Genomic DNA, 17425 nt, shown 5'->3' with positions numbered 1-17425 from the left:
AAGTGAGGATATGAGCAACTCACAATTCTCTCATCCTCGAAAAACCCAAATCAGCATATTTTCATCTTTGAAAAATGCCAGTCAGCATGTCCTACGTGTGGGGAGTGTAGTTCCCACATATTTTATACATGCATAGTGGAGGGCACTTGTTCTCCATCCCTGGAGAGGATCCACCTTGACTGCAAGAGCACAGTTACTCTCTGATTTACCATTGTTTATATTTTTTTTTGTCTCAAAGACTTACAGCAACTCAAAAAGACCACCTCATGGGGAGCAAACAAGACACCAGTGAGCTGTGTCTGCATGAGGGTGAACAACTCAAAAAGTCATCTGCACCCCTATGAGCTGCAGTCACTGTAACGCTGACAGACCCCAGCAAACCCTGCCTCTGTGGCCAGGAAGGTTCCTGGGCAAAGGAGGCAGATGCTGACCCCTGGTTCAAGCCATAATTCCACTTTCAAAATGGCTTGGTAGTGTGTTCCCCCGCCAGGATTCCCAAGGATGCACAGAAATTGCCGCACTCTGCCCCAAATGTGCCAAAGATGTCAGCAACGAGAGCTGTGTATGTGCACTGGGGAAAAGAGATGGTCTTGCCAAAGCTGGTACCATATAATGTGCTCCATCTGCAGTCCATCCTTTTTCTCATCAACAAACACAGGCAGACTTGGGCATGAAGATCCAGAACATGATGTGGTTTCAGCTATGCATACAAAGCCGGCCCCAAATCAAAACCAGGGGCCGTTGCACTGGCACCAGATATGTTTGCATTTCCTTTAAATGTGGGAGATAACGCTTGTGTCCCAGCAGACAGAAGCCATACCCGCATCCTGCCTCACATGAGAGGAGCGGGATGTAGGTAGCGCTGCTGTATGGCTGTAGGATGGAGACAGTGGGTGGAAGGGAGGGACAACCCAGGGACAGGGAGAGGCAGCAGTGGTCCCACCAGGGCCTCACCTTCTGCACCCTCTGAGACCCTGCAGGAGCATCCCCCAGCCTGGGCTACCAACTGGGCAGGGGCTGGGGCTGGGCACCACAGTGATTGCTGGCTGTGGCACCCCATCAATTGCCTGGCTGGCCGTAGCCTGTTTGCTGGAGCAATCTGGCATCACCAAGCCACGCTGCTTCTCTTTTTAGCCACAAGTGAGAATTTTTGGTTTAAAAAAAAACCCTTTCCCACACCCTTCTGGGAGGCCCTGTTCCCTGGGGAGTATGGTCCTGGTGTGCTGGTTTCTGGGGCTCTTGCAAGGTTCCTTGCTGGAGGACGTGGTTGGGAAACACCTCTTACTGGTAGACGTGGCTGGGAAGGGGAAATGTGGTGTGTGCAGGGGCCAAGCTCTTTGGGATCTGGAATAACGCCTCCTTCTTTTATCTCCTCTGCTTCCCTGCCCGCTTTTCACTGTCCTGCACAGAGATCCCTGCCGCTCCCCCCACCACCGCCGCCAGCAGCACAGAAGAGCCTGCAGGTACGTTGTCTCTTCTTTTTAAAAGCATCTGGATGGTAAAAGTCTTTTGAGCAATTGTCTGCTTCAGATAAAAAATACATTTAACTAATACATTAATTCTGTTGCTTATACTGGGACAAATGGATTCTTTTTATGCCAAAAACATCCAAGAGTTTGAAACAAGTGTGCAGCATCCCAGGAGACGGGAGTTTCTGAGAGCACGTGGGAGTGTAGGGAAGATGCAAAAAGATTTTTCCCAGCGATGCTAAATCTATAAGCACAGAGCGGTTACCCAAAGTGAGACTGATGCCTGATGGAAAAGAGGTAAGGACTCGAGACCCCCACTGGTTGATTATTAAAGTTCAGTGGTTACCTACTGAAGTAGAAGAGCCCAAAGAAGGTCAGAGAATAGCCCAGCTGGGTTTTTCTCTGGTGGAGGGGGACTGGAGAACCAAAAATCCCCCAAAAGAGAACAGAACACTTAAGTGCTGCTTACTGCTGCGTATGAGCATTTCCTTTTATTTGCCTAGATCTGTCTATTTCTTGTGCTAAATGATCTTAGGTGCTGCTGTGACATGCGTACCTTAACAGCAATGTGTCTCATGTCCAGCTCTGCGGGTCCTTGGGGTGGGACACGGCTGTGGTTAGTGGCATTGGTGGGGACAGTTGTGCTCAGAGGTGTTTCAAGGCTGATGACTGTAAGAGCAGGGGAAGCATCGTAGCTTGGAGTGTGAGGTCCTGCAGCAGGAGGTTCTGCAGTAAAAGGTCCTGCGGTAGTGGCTGCAGCCTGGGGACAGCAGTGTGGCCCCGATGGGCTTGGATCTCCATGTTTATGCAAAATGCAATACAAAAGATTATCCTGAGAAAGCTCTGGCATGTCACACTGTGAGCGTCCTCCCATTTGCCTTCTCCTCGTTCTTAGCCAAATATGACCCGTGCCGTGCCCACCCAGGGCTCAATGTGTCTCTTTGCACACCCCATCTCCACCACCACAACTCCACCAGCACCCCCCCGTCCTCCCCTCCTGATTTACACCCCCTGAGGGATCGACACCCACCCCCTTCGTGTCACCAAGGGACTTTCCTCTCCCCAGCTGCCTCGGGGTCGGCCGGGTGTGAGCAGAGGGTGACAGCAGGAGCCGGAGGGCCCCGGGAAAGGGTGACTTATCCCACCCCTCTGCCTGCAGATTCCCGGGGTGTTTGAACAGCACCACAGCTGTGACAGACATGGGGTGTAAAGGCTGTTTACTTTCGTCTCACCAGTGTAGGAAGGCTCATAAATTAAGGATTTTGTACTAAAAGTGATGGACGTCACCTTGAATTGAACTTGGAGCCACGGCTGGCCCCGTGGCAGGGCTTTTCACGCGGGCTGCGGTTGTTGCTGTGTGCTCAGGAGCTCTTCCTGGGATGGGAAACCCAGGGAGCAAAGGGGCAAGGCCTTCAGTTCTCAGTGTCATGGGAAGGTGAAGCCCAGGGATTTCTGTAGGACTGGTTTAAAGGACAAGTTCTGCCGCCTGTAAACACAACAGCAGCAACTCTGTGGTTCAGTGTCTTTTCTCAGGCTGGTGTGAGCAGGAAACATCTTGCAGCCTCAGGTTTGTGCCTATTGCTTCACCTGTGCTTCTTAAAACGTCTCCGCTGACCTGCAAGGGCTGAGAGGAACATGAGGAGACACCAAAAACCTGTCCCAGTCAGCATGCCTCCAGCTCAGGTGCTGGTGATCAGCCCTTTTGCTGCTTTGCCTTATAAATGAGGTGCCAAGATGAGATGTGCAGTTTGGTGAGTCCCTCACAGTGAAGTATTGGGCTGTTAGGAACAGAGACCATCCCACCTATCCTGAAGCCAAGCAGGAGCAGGTCTTCTCTTCTTAGACGCTGTTTCCTAACAATTTCAGCTTGTTACGCACTTCCACCAGGAGAAATCTTCTTCCCCAACTCCTCAGGAGCTTAATTACTTGCCATAGTGCATCTCATCATCTTCTTTCAGCCACTGAGAGCTCCTCCCCAAAGCTCCCATTAAACCTCCCATCTTGTCCTGGCTTCAAAGGGACCCAGTGTGGTGATGTCCCCGCCTTGGCCAAGCCCCTGGGACTGGCAGGCACATCCCAAGTCTTCTCACAAGCATGGTGAGAGGTGGCAGCTCCTGCAGCCTCGGCATCTCTTTCATGTGTCCCAACACTGCGGTTTGGTGCAGCGTTGTAGGAGCATCCCAGCAGGGCCAGCAGAACGTGCTGGAAGCATGGGGCAGAGGGGGCTGCCCTCTCCCCACCTCATTCCCTGGGAGGTTAGTTTATGTCTGCAAGTCCCTGTTTCACCCCTTGCTAAAAAAGAAGTCCAGGGTCTATCCAAAACTTTTAGATGCTTGAGGGAGGGTTTTTCCCATCCACAGGGACTGTGCTGTTGATGTATGGAAGATTTATAGGCAGATAGAGAATATCAGCCCGTGGTTTAAGGATCAGTAAGACCTCCAGAAAACCATGCCCACTGCATTGCTGAGCACACAGGGCAGGAGAAGCCCAATCCCAACTGGTTCCCTCTGCGGCAGCAGAGCAGGATCCCAAGGGTTTACCTGGATTCTGCTGGGGCAAGCTCTGCTCCATGGTGTCATCTTGTTAAATTGAGCATCTTCACCTGCCAGATTTACTGATTGACCTTTGGGGATGGGGCTTTTGGCACTTGGCATCACTATTTCCAAACTGAGTATGGTGAGGGGGCAGTCGAGCACTACTCAGCCCTTGGAACCCTGTGGGGCAATGCTTCCATCCTCCATCCACCCAAGCATTACTTACATACAAAAGCTCAACAGATTAAACACCAGATTTCTTACAGGCTCCTGCTATTTAGCAGGAACTTGCAGACTAAAATGTTCTGTCTCATGGCCTGGGAACACTGAGATTTTATGCTCCACACCAGGATCCGTCTGTTCCTCCCCCCACAGCCTCCCAAACCCACTCTGTTCCTGGCCTGTGGCAGGAATGGCAGAGCAGACCTTCCGTACCACAGTGCCACCAGGTTTATCACGGGCTCTGTCAACAATGAGGATGTTTGGCAGCCAAGGAGATGCAGAGATCATAGAATCATAGAATCACTTTGGTTGGAAAAGAACTTTAAGATCATAAAGTCCAACGATTAACCTAACACTGACAAAAACTCCCACTAACCGATGTCTGTAAGTGCCACATCTACCCAGCTTTTAAATACCTCCAGGGATGGTGACTCCACCACTGCCCTGGGCAGCCTCTTCCAATGCTTGATAATCCTTTCAGTGTAAAATTTTTCCTAATATCCATCTTAAACCTCCTCTGGTGCAACTTGAGGGCATTTCCCCTTGTCTTATCACCTGTTCCTTGGGAGAAGAGACCGACCTCCCCTGGCTACACCCTCCTTTCAGGGAGTTGTAGAGAGTGAGAAGGTCTCCCCTCAGCCTTCTTCCCTCCAGGCTGAACACCCCCAGCTCCCTCAGCCGCTCCTCACAAAACTTGTGCTCCAGATCCCTCACAGCTCTGTTGCCCTTCTCTGGACACACTCCAGCCCCTCAATGTCTTTCCTGTTGTGAGGGGCCCAAAACTGGCCTCACCAGTGCCCAGTACAGGGGGACAGTCACTGCCCCAGTCCTGCTGGCCACATGAGATGCTTTCTCACAGCCCTTTCTGCAAGTATCTTGGTTCCTGAGAAAAAGCCCTGTGTGTGGAGCTACATTGTCTCTGTGCTGGGGTCTCCTCGCACCATCGCTGACCTCTGAAGCAGAAGCAGCCCTGACACTCACACTGGGGACCTCCCAGCAAGAGCCTGGTCCTCAGTGGAACCTCCTTTCCTTGAGTTGCTTCGGGCACATCCCACCCAGTGCAGCTGCCCCGGCCCTTTCCTAAGGCAGGACCCGGCTTGTGCCGTCCCCTGCCCTGCTCAAGGCCAGGTTGCAGGGCACCGGGAGCATTTGTGAGTGGGTAAATGATTGCTTTGTCCCTTCATCATGGTGGGACACATCCCTCAGGTCAGCTTTGCATGCAGTCTGCCCTGCTAAGCCGCCTGCCAGCCCTGGATCTGGTGGCAGGAGATGACACTTGAGCAGTGTCCGCAAGTTTGAACTGGTCACAGGGATCGCTCAATGCTGTTTTGCTGCTGTTAGGAACTAGTTTATCTGGGCACATACCTATTCATGAGTCCAAAAGGGCCTTTCTGAGGACATTCTCTATTTTTCACAGTCTTTTCGCTGCCAGTCCCCGTGTCCTCTCGTATCTTCCCAGAGCATGACCACGAGAGGGGCTGAACGCAGGAGAGGGCTCGGAGGAAGCAGCATTTACCCACATCCATCAGCCAACATCCCCGATGAAAGGAAAGAGCTGCCAAAGCCCCTGCTGCCCCCGCTGTTCAGGGGTGAGGACTGGCTTGGGGGTGACACGTGTCCCACCAGCACAGACTGGGAAACAGCTCCTTTCTGTGAACTCCTGCACTGTCCTGGGAAAATGCCAACTGGGGCAGCTGCATTCAGCCATCTCAAATTCCATGTGCCACCTCGATTGGCCACAGCCCTCTTCAGTGCCCACCCTGAGCTGATGCGCTGTGGCAGTGTGACCCATGGTAGCCCCGGGCTGCGAGTCACAGCCACCAGCTGGGCGCCAGGCACTGTGCTGGGTGGGCTAGTGTTGGGCTGTTTGCCCCCGTGGCCGCTCAGCTGGCCAGCGAGCAGGACCAGGGTGAGCACAACAAAGGCATAGAGCCTGCACAGGACCCTTGAGCAGGACAAGGGGGTGTGCAGACTATTTTAGGCACCAAATGTGGACACTTTGGTGAAGAGCAGGTCCCTGTGGAACCGGTGGGGAGAGCAAGGTGCTCCCTGCCTGGGTCCTGATGGGGACAGCTGTAGGGATCAGAGGTGTGTTGGTCAGGACCTGTCCCTCCTTTGACCAAGGCTTTGGGTAGGTGTCTGCAACACTTTCCAGCCTTGTTATGAAGGGACCATCTTGCCCTGGGGCTCCTGGCAAGGTTGCAGCCTCCATTCCCAAGCCCTTGCCGAAACAGGGAAGGATCGAGTCCCATAACTCTGCATCCTTGTCATAGAGAGGAGAATTATTTAGGGATCTGCCCAACCCCAACTGTGTTTGCATAAAGCCTGTAACTGAGAACATGCCAGCAGGGTTAGGGATCTCCCTTCCGCAAAGGGACGCCTCGCTGGAGGCTGGGAGAGGGTTATCCGTGGGCTGGCAGTGAGCTGAGCATCCTGACAGCCTGCGAGCCATGAGAAATGACTTGAGAGAGTCTCTTGGATCCCTGTGTCACTGGAGGGCCAGATCTCCCTGCTCCTGCCCGGCAGGGCAACCAGGGACCAATCCATCTCACCAGGAACCACTTGCGCCACCTCCTCCTGAAAGCCCAGTGGAGGCTGAGCCAAGCTGAGCAATCTGATGGGCCCAGCATCCAATCATAATTCTTCTCACAGTGATTTTTACTGGACTTTTTAAGCACTGTTTTGTCCAGGGAACTTGAACCCTCCATATTTCATCGCTTCCCCTCGGTAGGGAGCGTCAAGCAGTCTCAAGTCTCGGTGTCTCTCAGCTCCCACCACCACCCTCTAGCATCCTGCTGAAATTCATGGTGTTTTCTTGGCAAACATTTAAACTGGTGTGTCTGCAAGCCAGAACTTCCATGATATGGGAGCAAAAGGGTTACAGAGATGGGGAAAGAAATTAGTGGGAGACTTTGGGTGCAGCCAGTTCTGGGATAGATGTTGCTTTATTTCCTTTGCTCGTAGCTGCGCAGGAGACAAAGCACCTTCCTCGCCAAGAGCTGTGTTGGTGTCACCACCGCTCTCAGTCAACGAGGGGTAAATCTCAAAAGAGCATGGGCCAAAGCTGGCCTCGGTACAAGGGGTGGAACAATGTCGACCTTGGCATGGGGGGCCCCGCCTGGCTTCGCTTAGTTCTCGGAGGTCCTAATCAATTTGGGGAAGTGGTCCAAAACTGCATTGTTTAGATGAAATGCATTCATGCTGTCCCATGCCGGGAGGTTGGAGGATGAGGAAGGGGTGCTTCTTATTTTCATAGCCAGGCGAGGAGAGCTCTTGCTCCCACCCCATCCTTTCCTGGTCCCGTTCAGAGATGCAGAAGAGTCCACAGTGAAAGGGGGGGGGGAATAATAACAGTGTGGGGAAAAGGTTTACAAACCTGCCAGTCAATCCTTGTCTTATCTGAATCGAATCCAGATTGGCTTGGAAATGATTATCTTAGGTGGATGATTTCAGCTTGGAGGCTTAAATAAAAACAGGTGATTGGATTGATACAACTTTGCATGGTTTTCCCCTGGAAACCCGCTTCCGCAGTTTCAAAACCAGATCTGGACTTTCCCAAAGTCATTTAGGCTCAAGGTGTTGTCTGGGTGGGCCCTTTTGTTCCTGGCTGGATGTAAGTGCAGGAAAGGGAAAAAAACCTCCACTCTTAACAATCCCCAGGGCTCCCTGGGATGTGCACGGACCCGAAGCAGCTCGGCTGCAGGTTGCGGCTTTCCCAGAGCACAGAGACAACCCGGCGCGGAGGTGGATGCATGCCGTGGTATGCGAGGATGAGTAATACCTTCCAGAAGCAGCTCGGAGAAGGGAGATGGGCAGTCAGGTCTCTGCTCTGGAACAATCTGGAAGAGTCTCAAGGAAAAACAAACACCAAAAAAAAAAAACCAAAAAAACCCAACCAAAAAAAAAAAACCCAGTCCCACGGGCTGTCTGAGCCTTTCAAGACCATTCCTGCTTCTGTGTCTCACTTGGAAAAAACACATGCAAAGGTTATGGCTTCAGTCCGGGAAAATATAAACTTTGTAGGAAATAGCAGAAAACATTCACTTGAAAATGTTTGTTCCCCTGGCGTAGGGCTCTCCATCCACCTTGCACAGTGCCATCGCGGTGCCGAGCCCCCACTGCCGTGTCATGCATTGTCGGGAGCATTTGGGACAATTCAATGCCCCCACTCCTTCCCCGTGTACCCCATGGGCATGTGCACACACACACACCCGCTCCCATGCAAACCTCCCCCTGCAACCTCCATGGCGCTCTCTGGGCCCCCCATCGCCCCGTACCCATGTCCCACATTTGGGACCCCTCTGATGCCTCCCCATCCCATCCCCTGGCAGATCCTTCCCAGGCTGCAGCTGACTCTTCACTAATTACAGGCTTGGACTTTGGGGTGAAATTTCTAAATTTTAGCCAGAATCCTCCACCAGGAATGGGGAAAATTGGCCTCTTGGGTGAGTTGGTGCTCCTGTCCCAACATCATTTGCTGGTGGTCAGAGTAGTCCTGCCCTAAAAAGGATTTGTTTTCCTTCTGCCTGAAGGGCAAAGGCTTTAATTTTTGCCTGCCCATGCCTAGATGAAATGGGGCGATGCAAGGCCGCCCTTGGAGAGTCCCCACTCCCAGGTACACCCCACCACCCTTGGGGCAATCACAGGGGCTGTGATTCACAGCAGGAATGGGGCAGGTCTGTCCCACAGCAGAAGGACAACATGCAGATCTCAGAGGGCGGCTCAAAGCTGGACATGGAGGAAAAGGAACCTGCACGGTCCCTCTGGTCTGCTGCCACTAACGTTCACATCACTCCAGCAAAACTTCACCGGGCACTGTTAGAAGAAGAGTTAAAACACTTGCTCCCACCACAAGTATGAGAGCTGTGCTGGAATTTCATGGCTCGGGCAGCTGGGAACCTCTCCTTATTTCCAGCCTCCCTTCCAGCTTGTACCTGTGCATCCCTGTGGGAACGTGGTCTTTTCGGTTCCATGTCTCCACTACCAAGCAGAGGCTGTGGACCACTCTCCCCCCCTGCTCATGGTCACATAACACTTGTGATCATCACTGCCTCAACAGCTTCAAGGGAAAAGTGACATTAGGAAAGGATTAAGTGTACCGTAGCTCCTTTTAATGAGCTGCAGCAGCTGGAAACAAGGAGTCAACATCATGTGAGCCTCCAGCTGCCTCCACAACATCTGCAAGGGGTGCGACACTTGCTTGGAAAATGACAGTGTTGGGGACGGGCCGCTGGTATTGCGCAGCACCTCCGGTCAGGATGGGACACAGGGCCAAACTGCTGCTCCCAGACCCCTTCCCGAACGCTTATCTAAACTGCTGGACCAGCTCCAGCCCAGGGTGAAGTCAGTGCCAGGTCTCTCACTGGTGTTGGACCCACAGAGGCAAATGCAATGGGTGCTGTTGGCTTGGCCAGTGAGAAGCTGGCTCATCACTCTGTGCTTGGGCACATGCATGTGAGCATGGTCTTGGGTGGGCTGGAGGAAGAAAATCCCACCCCACACTGAAGTTCAGGTCTGCCCTCCTCCCCAGAGCGCTGAGCAAGCAAGGAGGGAAGGGGGCAGCTCTGCGCCTAGTTGGCACCATGGTCACTGTGTTTGGAGGGTGGCACCTGCCCATGGCATCTTGCTGATGTAGACTTGGAGGCTGTGTCAGAGGAGCAGGAGAAGTGTCCCTTAAAACCCCATCATCCCCTGCCTCCTATGGCCTTGGCCATCCATGGGGTGATGGTTGGGTTGGAGTCTTCCCTCTGTGCCATGGTTCCAAACCAACCCTGCCAACGTGAGTTGGACATTGCAACCCTCTCAGACCTCAGACTGGGCTGGCAGGCTGGCCAGCTACGAGCCTCAGCTGCTGGGCATGGCACAGCCACCCAACCTCCTCCAGCCTCCTGCCAGCCCTCGGGCTGTGTCCCCCAGGGCGCTGCACTGCCACAGGCACCCTGCCCAGTGGAGGGAGGGATGCTCTCCACCGAGCAGAGGGAGCACAGGCTCCTGTGGGAGGCAGGCCCTCGGGCGGATTTCTTTTATTGGAGGCAAACTGGAAAAAAAAAAACAAACCTCCAAAAAACCCAACTTATATCACCTTGTAAATTTAACATGAAAGTGACTATCAAAAGACATTTTGTTGACATTATGTATTGAGAAGGAAAAGCCTGAGGAGGTGTCTGATTTCAAACCAGACTTGCCTCCAGACCAACAAAGGAAATCACAAAGTTTTGACTGTGTAGAATTGCAAGCAGAGTACCAGCTAGCCTTAGGGTTTTTTTTTTTTGGATTGGAAGTAGCAACATGTCCTGGTAATCCCCCAGCACTGATATGCAATGAAAAGGAGCGTGCACTCATGTAAGTGCTCGCACACCTGAAGGGGATCAGTAGATCCCCAAAGAGGTCCAAAGAGCTGCTGGCCAGGCTGGAAGGAGCTGCCAGGCTGCGGGCACAGCCTGTGCCTGCTCTGTTGTCGTGAGGATGCTCCCTGAGCTGGGTATGGCAGAACTTTGCATTGATGGAGAGAAAAATCACAGCTCATCACTCCAAGGAAGTGTTAACAGTGAGCCTGAGCTCTGTGGAGAGCCGGGAGCATCCTGTAGGCCGGGAATAAAGGTCTCCACAGCTGTCTGCTGTACAATAGGGAGGTGAAATTCTCATTTCAGTCAACTTGGTGCAAATCTGGGCTCAGTCTGGGGGTCTCCAGCTTTGTACCCATCCAAACGAGTAATTAATTCAGCCCTGCATGGGTATTCTCTTGCTTGTCTCAGGCTGTAAGCAAGGTGATGGATTGACTGTGTGATTGATTGACTGATTGATCGGCCGCAGCACCCAGCTCCCTCCTGAAAAGAGGTTTCTCATGGTGATCCACAGTGAATGGCTGTGAGCACAATAGGGGTGAGGGGCTTCCAGCGAGGAAACTTCTAGTCACTTCGAAATGTTTCAGAAAGTCTGTGGAAAAAAGAAACAACAAAAAAAAAAATCACAAAACTTCTGCTGAAGTGCAGATAGGCTTCACTCACAACTGCATTGTGCTCTTATAATACCATCACAGGGCTTCCTGCATCCCTGTATCCATTCATCCCTCCATCCCTCCATCCCTGCATCCCTCCTTCCCCACATTCCTTCACCCCCATATCCCTTCATCCCTGCACCCCTCCATCCCTACATCCCTGCATCCCTCCATTCCTACATCCCTTCATCCCCATATCCCTCCATCCCTGTATCCCTTCATCCCCACATCCCTCCATTCCCACATCCCTTCATCCCTCCTTCCCCATATCCCTCCATCTTTGCATCCCTCCATCCTTGCATCCCCAGCTCCGGGATGCTGCCACCTCAAGGACCGTCATTCTAACTCTGGGGGCACCTGGGTGCCCACAAGCCCTGGGCTACGTAGCCAAGCCATGAGCCTCAGAGCAAGGACTTGCAAGCCCAGCATCACCGTCAAACCCATCTTAAAAAAAAAAACAAACAAACAAAAATGATGAATTCAAGGTGAAATGAACTGATTCTCTCCCCTTCCTGGGACATTACCAGATGTTGCTTCCCCTTGGCAAAACACAGCTTGCCCCCAGCACATTCTCTCCGCTGCTGTGTTTCCCCTGGAGTGGAAAGTCTGATTTGCCCCGGCTCTGGTTACATCCTGCCCCTACGTCCCGCACAGCACCCGCTCGGCCAAGGAGCTGCTGTCAGGCTGGGAATTTATAGGGTGGCCAACACTTCTGAAGACAGATGGTTTCCTATTAACGTATTTAATCATGTCGACTGCGGCTCTCGGCAGGGCTGTGTCCCCGGGGGCACTGGGAGCGGCAGCCCTGGAGTTCGTCAGTGGTTGGAGGCTGGGGACATGTTTGCAGGGGGGCAGCGCTGGGTGGGGGTGAAGGGTTGTCAGGGCTGGCACCCCACATCCCCCATGCCTCCTGGGGCTCAGCGCTGGGTTTGCTCCTGCCGGGAGCGGGTAGGAAACGTGCTGCCAGCCCTTGGAGAGGGGTGATGAGGGTGCAGAGGCAAGAGTGGATGTGCCATAAATCTCCTGTGTTTGTGCGGTGTTTTCCAGTGTTTCAGTGTCTGGCACAGCTGGGCTGTCCCCACTGTGGCTGTAGCCTGCCCGCTTGCTCCCTTTATATCCAGGAAAAATTGGGATGCTCATGACACCATGGCTGCTGTGGGCACCCGTGTCCCAAAACACCAAAAATTGTTCAGGCCCATTCCTTCCCATCCCAAACCTGGCATCAGGCAGCTAGAGAAGCAGGGAGCAAACTTGCCCCAACCTGCAGGTGGTGTCTGGGGGTGCAGGTGGTGTCTGGGGGTGGCAGCAACCAGGGGTCCCAGGGCTGGACCAAATGGGCAGTGCCCCAGCAGCATCTGAACCATGCCTGGACCCAGCTGCAGGGATGCTGCAGTGGGTCACGGCTCGAAAACGGGTGGCCAAGCATCACCGTCCCCAGCAAGGGCAGCTCCCACAGGCGGTGGGCCACCCTGGCCACATCCTGCGGGCTGGTGGTCCTGCCAGCCACCCCTCCGAACCGTGCTGGATGCTGCGGAGGTGGGAAGGGGGCTGTGGGCTCCTGCGAACCGCCCAGCCGCTGCTTTCCACCCGCTCCAGGCGAGAGGCTTTAATCTAATTACATGCTTTATTTGCGCCAATTTGTTTTTCAATCAATCTTGTTCAGCCAGAAGAAAGGAGGCTACTGTGGGCTCATTTGCACCTTCTTGTTCCAAGGGAGAGGTTAATGGCAGTTATCCTGGCTGGAGATGCCTGCAGGGCTTGCGGACCTCGCTCCCCCTTTGCGGGGGGCTGCCGGCCTGGTGCACGGGTGGGTTTCAGCCATCTTTTCCCCCAGCACCATGCAACAAGTCCCCAGTTCAGGCACAGAACAGCCTGAGGATGTCTTCGAAACACGCTGTCTGGTGAGGACCAGCGAAGCGCTGGTGGCCCATGACGTGGGGTGCAGCATGGGGCAGGCAGGGCTGAGGGCAGGATACCTCTGCCAGGTGATCCCAGGGGTTTCAGTGAGGTCCCAGGGAATTGTTACGGTCTACAGAGCACCAAAAAAAAGTGAAAATATCTCAGCACACTTTTCCTGCCCAGACGGGCTGGTGCAGGTCCCTGCCACAGCGGCTGTGCTTGTTATGGGGCAGGGCTGGCCCCAATGCCCCATGCACATGTGTGATGGGGCAAAGTGCTCCCAAGACTGCTTTGGGGACCAGATCTTCTGGTCTGGTGCCTGAGCAGGTGCCTCTGCCTTTACATGCAGAGCAGACCGGTCACAGACCCTCTCTGAGGCTGTCCCGGGAGCTGAGCTGGTGGGACAAATCCCTGCCAGCTCCTTTTCCCAGGGCACGCTGTGGGGACTGCTGCTCTGAGGTCAGCTGCCCTCAGCCAGCTTAGGAGGTGACCAAGGACAGACAACAAAGTCACACAACCACGTGGTTCAACACAACCCCATGCCAGAGCCTTGCTTTGCACCAGGACTTAGCAGAGACCTTCTGGGAGCAGACCCAGGCCCTCGGGATCCCCGTCCTCAGGCTGCAAAGGGGACTGTTCCAAGCCTGGGGACCATTTTCCAGATCACACAATGTGCACGGCTTGAGCGGCCCAGTCCCAGCTCAGCCCAGGTCCAAGGCTTGTGAATTATGTGCCTCCCCAAACCAGTTCCCAGCCACGCTGGAGAGATGATCGAGGCCACCCAGCCAGAGGCACCGGCTGTCCTGCAGCCGGCCCCAAAATGAAGAGCACTAATTTGCATGTTATACTGGCAAAGGGCATCACGCACAATAGCTGGGTCACTGCCAGGTGAGGGAAGAGGAGCCAACTTTGTCATAACAGACTCCCCTGCTCCCTTCAGCCACCAGAGCGGAGAAGGGAGGCTGCTGGGTGCACAGGAGAAGCCATCCCACTACTAAAGTGAATAACCTGGGAGGCATCCTCTGCCTTAAGTTTGCTTTTGTATTAAAAAAGCCTACTCTGAGACAGACTCCCACTGGAGTCCAGCCCAAATTAAATTACAGCATCAATCCCTCGCAGTCAACATGCACTCCGCAAGCCAGATACACTGCAGCCCCTGCCGCTCATCCCACAGGGAGGAGAAGCCCATCCATGCTCCCTGTGCAAGGAGAGGGCTATTCCAGAGCATCCCCTCCCTCAGGATGTGTGGTCAGCAAAGGCCAGGAGCTAGAAGCTTGGAGCAAGCATGTTTGGCCAGCAGAGCTGGCACTCTCCGAAATTACTCTAACAGTCACTCACTGAGATGTTAAAATAACTCTTTGGGGTGGAAGCAAGGGGCAGCTTCAGTGCTGCGGGAAGCGAAACAGGAGGATTTCATGGTCATCTGGGGAAATGCCCAGAAACCAAAGGCATCCCTGCCATAACTGCTGTGAACCAACCCTGGCACAGGGTCACCATCTCCTGCCCTGGCGCTGGGCAGTGGTGGATTGAGTCTTATCCCCTCTGTCACCTGGGAACGTGGCCTCCAACTGCCTTCAGGATGTTTCACAATGGCTTACAGAAGTGTTTCCATGCCCAGTTTGGGCACGTCAAACACCCAACTGAGCCCACGCTCAACCACGCAAGAGATGCGACGTTTCCATCCCTGCCCTCCCCAAAGGCTGGCTCCCCCTACAGGAAGACCTTCTGCTCCATGTGCTTTTCCTCCATGCTCCTGACCCAACCAGGAGCTGAAGATGTCGGGTTGTTGCCCGTAAAGGGGGTTGGAGATTTATTCCTGCAGCCTGAACAGTTTGGAGGAGCATTCAGCCCCACGGGGATGGGGCAGTACGAAGCTCTGCAGGCCCCTGGAGTTGTAGGCTGATGTACATGTTGTCCTGTACATCCCCCTACAGGCTCTAGCAGTTCTTTGGAGCACCTGGAATAGTTTTGTAGTTGCTGGATGGGCTCAGGAAATATCTCGATGCAGACAGGACCTGCACTGGGGCTTTGTTTGAGAGCACTTTTGGCTCAGCAGTGAGGTCTGGGCATGGACCGTAGCTGAGAGCTGGGATTCTTCAACTCCCACCGAAGGGAGGGTTTGCTTGGGTCCATCTTCGGCATCGCAATGATACCAGATATCACAGAAACGCAGCAGTGAGACATTCACCTTCCTCCCTGTGGGCACTTGTGTGGATTTTGCAGTGCTGAGCCAAAAGTCCTGTCCCTCAGGTGGGGGCAGAGCCCCCCCTGAAACTTCAGGAGCTGCTGGAAAGCCAGAAGAAGCAGCAATGCAAGTGCTGGAGCACAAGTTTGGGGCCTTTCCAAGTCCAGATTTACCTGGAGCTGGTGGGGACCTGGGTGCTGCTGTGTTCCCCCATGGTCACCACTGCTCACAGCCCCATGGCAGGGGGCAGCTCATGCCCCGGCTCCGTGCAGGGATGCACAGGGGTGGAGGACTCCTGGCCAATAATGCTGAGGAGGAAGGGAAAAAAGAAGGGAGGTGAAAGCTGTTCATTGCCATGGTCTCCTTGCATGAGAGGAAACCAAACCATCCTCATTGATCTGAACTGGCCAGCTCTGGGGGTATCTGGGACCCCAAGCAGACCCCAACTCCCATTTCTCAGCCCCATTCTCTCCAGTGATGGGCTCACGGATTTAGGATTTGGCATCTGGACCTATACCTTCATTTTGCGGCTCAGGATGGTTGCACATCCCACCCAGTGCAAACGGGAGGTGGGGACGCCCAGACCCCCGCCCCCAGAGCCCCAGCAAGAAGCACAGCCCCTCGGCGGCGGGCAAGCACCTCAACCTGCTGAAATGTTGAGGCCAAGCTGTCAAGGCTGGGTCTCCACTCATAAACCACGACACCTCCACTTTGGACGTCAGCCCACAGAGGTATTTAGGGCCCTACCTGGGGGAAATCAATAGGAATTTAGCTGCATAAATTGGGATTAGAAATCTGAATCCTCTCGGGGATCTAAGCCTTATATCTGCGTTTCGAGTTAGGTACCCAGGCCAAGAAATGTGGCTTTAATCGTTCTATCATGTCAGAATCAAGGGGCCTTTAATTTCCGTTACCGACATGTGGCTTTCGCAGAGGCTTAAAGCTCATTTCGGAACTGCAAGCGCAGCAAGATGTGGTTTTGCACAGCATCTTCTCGGGAACGCCGCTCAGCGCCCCAATCTCCGGCTGCCGGCACCTCCATCCTCCCAACCCCAAAAGCATCAGCGCCCCAGGAGTAGGGGGTGACCAGGGCCCCACTTCCCACGGCTTTCAGTCTCATGCGAGAGCCCCAGCCCTGCTCAAACAACCCCCCAAAAGGAAATAAAAATTTTTAAAAAGGCAATTTAAAAAAAAAAAAAAAAAAAAAAAAAAAGAAGCAAGCAAAACAAAGAAGGTGTTTAGCTGTGAAAACTCTTTGCTCAGCCAGAGAATTAGTTATATCAAGGGGATGGGCTGAGCTGCAAAGCTGCTGAATGCTATGCTGACACGTTTTACTAAGCTGCGACGGACACGAAACAGCCGCCCGCCACCTGCTCCCAGCCCTCTGTGAACAAGTAGCGCCAACAACCTCTTCCCAGCTCCCCTCCCGCTCAGTTTATCCGGGAAACGCCGAAAGTTTGGGTTTTTCCCGCAGGCAAGCGGCCAGTGGCTGCCGGCCCCGGGGATCCGGCAGGGAGGTGTAGGATGTTTCCCCCACCGTGGGTCACGGTGCATGAGGATGCGGTGATGAGAAAAAGAAAAGCACTAGGATCTGGTTGTGCTTTTGGGTTCGCATCTCTGAAATGGGGATTTGCACTGGAATATTTGTGCAGCTGAGCAAACGCAGGGAAGAAAGCGCTGGGACTGGGGGAGGAGGGTGTGCGGATATCACCACTCCATCTCTCCCACACCACAGAGCTGTAGCCAGGGGTGTTGGAGACCTTCAGAATGGAGGTGGCCAGGCCAAAAGCTGGGTAGGAGGGACTCAGAGAGGTTTCAGGATCTGCTGAGGGCAGGCAAGCCCTACCCGGGGCCAGGCAGGGAGAAGGCAGGTCTGCCCAGGAGGAGGAGCAGAGCAGGACAGCACCAGGGTGAGGACCAACCCTGGTTCTGCACCCCCATGTGCAGGGGACATATATGTCCAACACTATGGGGCACAGAGCTGGGGCTGACCCCATCCACCAGTCCCACAGGGCAGAGCTAAGGGGTGTCCACCCCATCATGCCTGTAGGACGTGGGTGGACAGGACCTGGACACTTACCACCCCATGCTTTGGGTACCAAGGTGTTGTCCTTCCCAA

General features: G+C 53.9%; 1 protein-coding gene across 1 annotated transcript in view; it reads left to right on the top strand.

Annotated features, from left to right (window-relative positions):
- Positions 1 to 17425, top strand: part of NTN1 (netrin 1) — a 106019-nt gene that overhangs the window by 74508 nt on the left and 14086 nt on the right. The window contains exon 4 of the mRNA XM_074160283.1: positions 1410 to 1463. Coding sequence (XP_074016384.1) covers positions 1410 to 1463 — 54 coding nt within the window. The remainder of the gene's footprint in view (positions 1 to 1409; positions 1464 to 17425) is intronic.

Source organism: Numenius arquata, chromosome 17 (assembly GCF_964106895.1).
Source record: "Numenius arquata chromosome 17, bNumArq3.hap1.1, whole genome shotgun sequence".
Taxonomy (NCBI): Eukaryota; Metazoa; Chordata; class Aves; order Charadriiformes; family Scolopacidae; genus Numenius; species Numenius arquata.
The sequence above is the reverse complement of the archived record's forward strand: the minus strand, read 5'-3'. Positions and strand labels throughout refer to the sequence as shown.